Source organism: Plutella xylostella, chromosome 12 (assembly GCF_932276165.1).
Source record: "Plutella xylostella chromosome 12, ilPluXylo3.1, whole genome shotgun sequence".
NCBI lineage: Eukaryota > Metazoa > Arthropoda > Insecta > Lepidoptera > Plutellidae > Plutella > Plutella xylostella.
Window position 1 is genome coordinate 5,035,100 of NC_063992.1, and position 9,996 is coordinate 5,045,095.

The following is a 9,996-nucleotide window of genomic DNA, read 5'->3' on the forward strand; positions in this document are numbered from 1 at the left end:
GTACATTAAACTGATTTATTTAAATGATTTTTCACGCAGAGACGTTTAAATTACAAATTTTTGATAAAATCAAAATATTTTTACTCTTCTTTTTTCACTATGGTAGTCTGTGATTTTCTGTCAAAGAGGCTCATAAAAAAATCAAACACAAAATAAAGTTAAGTTGAAGTTGAACGCGCCAAAGTAAATTTCTTTCTACCATGGCTGGGTCTGGGAACTGCAGCACGGAGCAGATTCAAGAGCTCTTTTCCCTCGTGAGCTGCTGTCGTCGGCAACCAGTCGATGCGGCGGCTCACTGAGACGTTGAACACCAACCAGACGCCGCCTGACTGAACAGGCGGCCCCACGGACCCAGGAGCTAGTAGGCCCTGGAGCAGAAGCCCGGGTAAAGAGGGACTCCTCAAGACCCGAAGCCTGCGCCCTAACGGGCGCAGAAGAGATCCAACGACTCAAGAGCTCTTGGAGTTCTTGTTTGAGCACCAAGACCTCGCGCGCGGTCGTATGAGGAGCGTAGATGGGAGAGTGCGAAGCAATCGCCTGTGGCAGGAAATCGCCCAAAAGCTGAATGCTTTGGGGGGCTGCGCGAAAACAGTGCATTTTACTAGTGTTTAAGCAATAAGTAGCAATATTTGACTGAAAACAAAAAATAAAAATCTCTCATTTAGAAAAATTGTTTTATTCTTTATAAGTGTGTTAGCATGAATAGATGTATCCACACAAAGTAAGTATCTTAGGATCGGTAAAACCATATTTTTATGGATATAATAGAAACACATTCATACCAGAAACAATGAAAATTAAAAAAATATAGGTAGGTAAAGATAAAATACTCTTTATTGCACACAAACAGAAACAGTTTCACAAACATAGAAAAGAAATAGTACAATCAGTGGCCGTATTACTAAAAGTAATCTCTTCTACAACCTCACAATAAGGATTGTTTTGTCTTATATAAGTATATCCATACAAAGCCGGGGGCATATTATGCCTCTAATAAATGTATTAGTACTCTGCATACTCTTCTTCCTTCCTCCAATGCCCGTCCTTGTGGAATTGCAGCTTGCTGGGGAATGGGCAGGGCGTTCTCAGCTGCGAGGTCCTCCTCTGCTAATTCAGGATGGTCGAGCCGAGCATCTATGCACATGTTGTGCAATACACTGCATGCAATTGCAATTTTGCCAGCGGTCTCAGGAGTGTAATTTAATTCTCTGGCGGCTAATAAGCATCTGAAAAAAAACTTTATTTAAACTCTTTTAATTGGTAAGTATTATAATAATGAGACATGTTGTGTAGGTAAGTTTAATGTTTTAATTGATTTATGAATAAATGCAATTGGATTAAGTATGCTTGTTCACACTCATCACGCAAGATCTCAGAAGAAGTAGGGACAGTAAATAAATAGTCAAAATAGTGTATATTTAAATTTCAGTCTAGCAACATTTGTATTGTATAACTTCACTCTTATTTCAGTCTTGCAACATTTTCATTGTATAACTTCACTCTAAACTTTCAATCAATCAAAAATTCATTCATTCAATCTTCCTTCAACTTTACGTCAAACACGACACATTCTAACGATCATCATTTTTCAAGTAAAATAAATTATTATACCAGCATCAACATCAAGCATCTTTCATTGGAAGTACGCACCAAACACAGGCAGGCAGGCAGACATCATCATCAGCCCGAACATTTGGTCCTTCGAGCCGGATCTTGAAGAAAATTGGACCACCCAGCCTGACCACGTGTAAGCGGACCCGGAGCATTGGACAAAGGACCAGGCCACGCCAGCGACGAGCAGCCACAATCAGCCTCATCGCGGTAAGACGTGCCAGCCGAGAACTCCAACCCGATTCCCCTTACCCTTGTGTTAATACCGTACTTCATATCTATTCCAGCCATCCTTGAGCTGTGTTGCTGCCATGTTGCTGCAAACTGCGTGCTAGCTTCAAGCACACCATCACACGTCACCAAACTTCATCACATCATCATAACCGTGAGTACCTCGACTTTCATTACAATAGACCAAAATGTTGGGTGCGGATGTGGCTTCAGGCATTTATACCCCATCTAAATCGAGCGACTCTAGCTTACTAACTCGTAAAAGGGGAGTGCTAAAGGGTAGGCTCACTAATTTAGAAAAATATTTAGATTCATTCACAGGGCTTACTTTAACCTCTGAACAAATAATAGAAATTAAATTAAGAGCACATGGCGCGTCATCATTGCTAAATGAGTTTAATACAGTTCAATCACAAATAGAGGAGCTTAGTGAAGAGCTTACTGACGCGTTACAATATCGGGAAAGCTTTGAAACTAAATATTATAGCTTAATAGCAAAATCACAAAACATAACCTCAATTGATGAGTCCGCTAACAACCCCAGCTGTGCTAACCTATCATCAGTCAAGCTACCAACCATCACATTGCCAAGCTTTAACGGTTCTTATGACAATTGGCTACAATTCAGAGATACCTACCTGTCTTTAGTCCACAATTCCACACAAATTAGTGCAATTCAAAAGTTTCATTATTTGAAATCATCGCTTGAGGGCAGTGCGGGGCTAGTTATTGAATCACTGGAATTCTCAGCTCATAATTATAGTATAGCATGGGAGTTGCTAACAAATAGGTATGACAACACACAATTACTCATACACAACCACATCAAAGCATTGTTCTCGCTTCAACCTTTGACGAAGGAGTCACCGGCTTGGATAAGAAAGCTCATCGACACAATTATGAAGAACCTTCGTGCTTTAAATACTCTCGGGGAGCCAACAGATTCATGGGACACTTTGATTATTTACATGGTTGTTTCCAAACTAGATGCCGTTACTGAGAGAGAATGGGAACAACATAAAGTATCTACACTGTCACAAGCCGGAGATTCCAAGCCAGGGTTGAAGGTTGATGACCTGCTTAAGTTCCTAGGTCGTAAAGCAAACATGTTAGAAACTGTTATTGTCACACACAAAAACAAACACAGTTATTATAACACTTCACACACTCAAAACACACCCAAGGTTCACTGTAATGTATCTTCATCATCATCATCCAACAAAACGCATCAGGAAAGGAATATACATTACAAACCTTGCCCGGTATGCAATAATAAGCATGCTATTTATTCATGCCAGAGATTCTTAGACATGCCAATCTCAGATAAATACAACATCATTTCACAACACAAAATATGTGTAAACTGTTTGCGTTCTGGACATGCAGTAACTGACTGTCGGTTCGGTCCGTGCAAAAAATGTACAAAGAAACACAATTCAATTCTACACCAGGACGGGTCTAATGGAAGCACACATAACAACACTTCATCGTTAGTCACATTAGATTCAGAAACACATCAATCCCCTGTAGCAACTGAAAACAATTCACACACATTTAACATTAACACAATATGTGAGACGTTAAGCGCACAGTCTCCCATCATAGAACCCGTACTGTTGTCAACAGCTGTCATCGAGCTTGTGGATAAACATAATAATTATGTTCAAGCTCGCGCATTACTAGACAGTGGTAGTCAAAGGTGCTTCATCACCAAAGCTTTATGCGACCAATTGAATGCTTCAATAATACAGTCCACTCACACAATCAAGGGTGTAGGTAACGCGGTAACACAAAGCACACAAACCTGTGACATCACTATCAGGTCCTTATCGAGTTCCTATACAGCAGACATCAAATGCTTAGTCCTTCAGACAATATCATCAGATTTACCGTCAACTAGCATTTCAATACAAGAACATAACTTCAAAATACCTGACAACATTCAGTTAGCTGACCCAAAATACTTCATGTCTCAGCCTATCGACATGCTAATAGGTGCCGACTACTTTTGGGATCTACTTGAGGAAGGTAAAATCCGCTTGGCCAATGGCCCGTTCCTTCAGAACACAAAGTTGGGATGGATCATTTCAGGTCCAATTTACAACAGCACACATCATGATTCTCAGGTTCATTGTAACTTCACTGAAACCATAGACACTTCAGCTCTCGAGGTAGTAGAAAGCGCTTCACAAGACCTACCCGAGATTAAATCACAAACCATGCAGAGTTATCATGCTTCAGATAATAATAACTGGTTTCCATTTGAAAGATATTCCCAATTCAATCGCATGAAACGTTCCTTTGCTTATTTGATGCGCTTCATTCACAACACACGTAATAAAAATAATAAAAGGACAGGCGCGTTAAGTGTAGAAGAATTGAACGAATCTCTAACAAAATTAACAAAAATATCACAACAAGAATCGTTCCCTAGTGTTTATGAAACACTTAGCAAACAAGAAACATTAAAAAATTCACACAACTTATCAAAGTTACATCCTTTTCTTGATGAAAATCACATCATTAGGGTAGGGGGTAGGCTTTTAAACTCAGCTGATTACAGCTATGATAAAAAACATCCCATTTTAACTTCAGGCAAACATCACTTCAATACACTGTTGTTCCGGGACGAGCACCTTCGGCAGCTTCACGCCGCACCGCAGGCCTTGCTATACACCCTACGCGAGACGTGGTGGCCGGTGCGAGGGCGCGATGCCGCCCGCCGGACCGTGCACCGGTGCGCGAGGTGCGCACGTCTACGCGCTAAACCGCTCACGCCCCTTATGGGTAACCTCCCTTCAGAACGCATCAGCCCTGGGTTCGCCTTCATCAATACGGGTGTAGATTACATGGGTCCCGTGTACATTTTAAATAGAAAAGGTAGAGGCGCTCAAACCGTTAAAGCTTATGTTTGCATTTTTGTTTGCATGGCAACTCGCGCAGTAAACCTGGAGTTGGTAGGGGACCTATCAACTGAGGCCTATCTTCTCGCCCTTAAGAGACACATCTCACGCTATTCAAAGCCAAATACAATCTTCAGCGATAATGGTAGAAATTTTGTAGGCCTGATGAACGACTTCACTAAGTTCCTAGGTAAATGTTCCTCGGAAATAATAGATTACGCCACAAGTCAAAACATTAAATTCAGCTTCATTCCGCCTTTTAGCCCAAATTTTGGTGGATTGTGGGAAGCCGGGGTAAAATCATGTAAATATCATTTGAGACGTGTGATAGGTAATTCACATTTAACATACGAAGAGTTCAATACGGTATTGGCACAAATCCAAGCCGTCCTGAATTCCCGTCCTCTAAGTCCTCTGTCCTCAGATCCACACGACTACTATCCTCTTAGTCCAGCTCATTTCTTGGTTGGCCGTCCACTCACTGCTCCGCTCTGCGAGGACGTCAGCAACACTGCCTGCAACCGCCTCACACGCTATCGACGAGTGGAACAGATCCGTCAGCATTTCTGGTCCAGGTGGTCCAAGGAATACATATCCGAGATGCAGACCAGAACGAAGTGGAAATCAAGACTCGATGACCTGAAGCCAGACACGCTCGTGCTCATCAAGGACGACCAGCTGCCTCCGCTAAAGTGGCACCTGGGTCGCATCATCACCACTGTTCCAGGGAGAGATGGGATCTCCAGAGTAGCAGACATCCGCACTGAGAAGGGTGTCATTCGCCGTGCCTGCTCCAAAATCTGTCCTCTCTGGGAAGAAGATGACTGAGACCAGCGCAACATCCTCGGTTGAAAGACCATCCTTTCAAGGCGGGGGGCATGTTCACACTCATCACGCAAGATCTCAGAAGAAGTAGGGACAGTAAATAAATAGTCAAAATAGTGTATATTTAAATTTCAGTCTAGCAACATTTGTATTGTATAACTTCACTCTTATTTCAGTCTTGCAACATTTTCATTGTATAACTTCACTCTAAACTTTCAATCAATCAAAAATTCATTCATTCAATCTTCCTTCAACTTTACGTCAAACACGACACATTCTAACGATCATCATTTTTCAAGTAAAATAAATTATTATACCAGCATCAACATCAAGCATCTTTCATTGGAAGTACGCACCAAACACAGGCAGGCAGGCAGACATCATCATCAGCCCGAACAATGCTTAATAGGTACTACCTCCATCTCCCTTTTAGTATTCCAAATGTGCACTCTACAGTGGAACGGGCACGTTTCTGAATTATATTGTAGCGCCCTTCAGGTGAGTCGTCTACTGCATGGTCCACTGGAGTCATCATGAATGACCGGAGAGGATACCCTGAGTCACCTGTAGAACATGTTATGAAATGATTAATACATTATTATTTTGGGTTACCAACATACATAATACATCCATCACCTCGCTTTGGGCTTTGAGATAGTTTAGGTTGAGAATGGATAAATTTATATTTGGAACATTTACCCAGTAGGTATGTAGTCTATCCCTGTATTGAGAGTTCTTCCATGTGAGCTTTTATCTCATGTTGGGCCCATATGCCCAATGTATGATGATGTGTATGATGCATCAATACTCAATATAAGGCAATCAGAGTCACATCGCTGTTGAGGCCTACGGCACCTTGATAACTACCCCTTGCATAGAAGTTTAATACTACCAAAATCTGAAATAAATCCGGAAATTATGTTAGTCAGTTATGTTTTATCATTGTCTGATATTTACGTTATTTATCGTCTGATTTTTATGGTTAAAGGTAATATGAAAATAAGATACTTGTTGAGTTTTACCTTCATTATGGGATCAATACCCCGGTGTCGTATCCTTGGAGGAAGAAACGGGATAATCTCTTCACACAGCGTTTGGAACTCAGACGGTACCTAGTTATTTACGAATTCAGAGTCGGGAATTGTGTGCAAGCAGAAGTTTCTTCTTAGGGCCTCTCGCCTTTTCCTTCTCTCGTCCCGAAGAATTTCTTGCATCAGCAAATACCTAGCCATTCTTTATGTTATTTTCAGCAATTACAGCAAAACGAATATCTCAACGTTACCTCTTGTGTAGACGTGAAATTTGAAGTAAAACTGACAGTAAATGAGCTGTCAAACTCAATATTACGTGTTTGACATTGAAGTTCAGAGTACCATTTTGTATAGAAAATCGAAACTTCGTTGTTTCGTTCGTTCGTGCGTAAAACTCTCCCTACAGAGTGCGAAAATGGCCCGAACGTTGAACGTTATTTCGATTTTCGCGTTACCGAGTAGGCCCCCTGTTCTATTGTACCTAGCACGGTAGGCATATATGCTTAACTGCCAGCATGCATCGTTATCGACGTAAATAAACGTTACTGTATCTTGGGACACACATTAAACTGCATTCATTCTTTCTTGGCACAAAAGGGAAACAATCTCTGTGTGTTTTTTTAATCAAAATGTTATTAAACAATTTACGATTGTTTACCTTTTGTGACAAGTAAGAACGAATGCGTTATATAAATTAGTTTATCTATGTCCAGCAGTAGATAGTTATTGGCTGCTGATGATAGATCACCAGACGATACAAGCCGGCGATCTCATAGCAAGGCTAACAACTTGGGCCGCTAATGGGAGATTTTCTTTGACAGTTTAGAAGTTCTAAAATCGTCCGATACATGGCCATACCGACCTGTCGTTTTTTATGAGTTACATAACTACTTCTGAGGGAACGTAAGATGTCATAAATAATACAAAGCTGTCTTAAACTATTTAATCCTAACTAATATTATAAATGCGAAAGTAACTGTGTCTGTCTGTCTGTCTGTCTGTCTGTCTGTCTGTCTGTCTGTTACTCTTTCACGCCAAAACTACTGAACGGATTTGAATGAAATTTGGTATACATACGGTCTAGACCCTGGGAAAGAACATAGGCTACTTATTATCCCGGAATTCCCACGGGAAAACTTTTTAAGGCGAAGCGAAGCTCGCGGGAACAGCTAGTACTTAATATTACGCATAATATAACAGCTAGTTATCGCATATCGTTGAATTACACATACATTGGGTTTTTGTATTGGCTGTAAGAACTGGAGTCCTTGCCGGGTAAAAAAATATGCAGTGCTGTTGAATATGAAGTTTTACTAGCGCCATCTATAATCGGTTTTTGTCTACGGTTGAAAATCTCCCATTAGAAATGTGATGAAATGCTCTAAAAATTATGTTCTCCGTCGGCAGATCCCGGAGCGCTGGTTCCCCGGCAAGTGCGACTACGTGGGGCACTCGCACCAGTGGTGGCACGTGCTGGTGCTGGGCGCGCTCTACTACTGGCACAACTCGGGCATGCTGTACGTGCAGTACCGCATGAACCACGGCTGCGCTAATAACATGAGGATCTTTTAGGGAGGGGGGTGAGAGGGGTGGGCGAGTGGATTGGACTAAAGGATGATGGAATGGTGTAGATAATTCTGGAAATTTTATATGAAACAGCGTGATTCAGGAAAAAAGTTGGCGATCCTCTGGTTCTATTATCGACGTAAATAAATTTCACTGTACCGCGATTCGTAGTAAATACGGCTACTGGGATTGGTGCATAGTGTATTTCCTAAATGAGTTTATCTACGTCGAGTTGAGGTGGCCAACTTGAGTGGTCCAACAAAGAACTATTGTTGACTAATGATGTTAGATGAAACAGAATTCACGATCCGGCTGATTTGGCCACCCCTGTTGTAGATTGTAGATACATACTATGAAAATATGTATATGAGCCTGAAAATATTCTAAAATATACATAAATTGTTGAGACTATCTCGTTGTGAAGTAGGTAGGTATTAAATTAAATTGTAGAAAGTTGTTAAATTGTAAATTTTATGGGGCCTTTCTTGATGTGACTAATAAAATGTAAATTGATTAGGTGACTAGGGAAACCATATAATTGAATATCGATTGTAGTTTATTGAATGGTTTATTTGCTTGTGATTAAATGTATTTATACAAGAACTAAATAAATCGTAAGTAGGTAGTGGCAATTATGAAACTATGCTCAAGTTAGTAATAATCTAAAATATACATTATACAATCATACTTTTTTATCATGCGCTCTCTTCTTGCTTGAATTCTCACGTCTATAAATAATAAATAATGACTGTGTACGGATATTTATTAATATCAGGGAACAATAAAGACATTCCTTAAAATGCATTGCTTTTGCTCAACTAAAGTTACCTAATACACTCTCTACTGTTAATTTAGTTTAGTAAGTAGTTAATTTTATATGAATTCCTTTTTAAGATTCATTATTTTTAAATTAACCTAATTTGTATACGGTCGAAGGATCCAATACTTTAGTTTCTTTTACTTATTTATTTTTGTACACCTTTGTTATAAAATAGCATTTATTTACATATAACCTGTGATCCCAACTTAGAAGTATTTGGTAAGAATTAGGAGGATTGAATCTTTATTATTAATAAAATGGCCCATGGAACTAAGCTACTTAAATTCTAATTGGTGCTCTATTTTTCTTGTAAGGTTAAATTTACTATTATGTTTATATTTTATTATTTGGATATGGGTACTTACATGAAATAAAACTTGAAATATTTGATAATATTGTTTAACTTTTCTCTACCGTGATAAAATCTCAATTCACAGTACCTAAACATATTATAGAGCCTCACCTGTGTAGTAGGTCTATGGGCCTCACCACAAGAATTGTCTAATATTGATAAATTTACTAAAATACTAAAATGATACGAAATCGTGTAATTAATAAACACAGATTACACAGGTGTGTTACGGGACGGGTATTGCATATTCATATAATCGGATATCCCCCTTTAAAAGAATATCGAGCGTGTGTTTTATAGAGAGCTCGCTTTATTTAATTGAAACTCATTTTTTATTTCAAAATAAACTAAAATGGTCCAAAATAAACTGTTTAAGAACTTTTTCAGCACACATGGATGTCGATGTGCATTAAAAAATAACTATTTACAGCGCCCTCTAGTGTCGAGTAGCAGTAACGTTTTGTTCCAAAGTTGCCTGAAAAACTCAACAACAGATGACGCTACTGTACTTCTATTTGCTATGCAAGGACTTTGTATATTATATATCGCGGGCTTCATGCCAGAGGGGCGTATGCGCTAAAAATCGATTTTGCGTTTTTCATGCCAATCGATTCCTATACTAGTAATACACGTTCTGTAATTATTTTGAAATTTTCA

The 9,996-nt window shown here is 39.6% G+C and overlaps 1 protein-coding gene and 1 long non-coding RNA gene across 2 annotated transcripts in view; one reads left to right on the top strand and one right to left on the bottom strand.

Annotated features, from left to right (window-relative positions):
• LOC105383569 (progestin and adipoQ receptor family member 3) overlaps window positions 1-9,377 on the top strand; it is a 31,895-nt gene extending 22,518 nt beyond the window's left edge. The window contains exon 7 of the mRNA XM_038119388.2: window positions 8,009-9,377. Within this exon, the coding sequence (XP_037975316.1) occupies window positions 8,009-8,173 (165 nt within the window). The 3' untranslated portion in view covers window positions 8,174-9,377. The remainder of the gene's footprint in view (window positions 1-8,008) is intronic.
• On the bottom strand, window positions 695-6,639 carry LOC125489306. Its single transcript, XR_007266873.1, has 3 exons — window positions 6,270-6,639; window positions 5,987-6,134; window positions 695-1,226 (listed from the first exon to the last, which is right to left on the bottom strand). It is a non-coding gene; the product is annotated as an uncharacterized LOC125489306 (long non-coding RNA).
• Window positions 9,378-9,996: the final 619 nt, after the last annotated feature.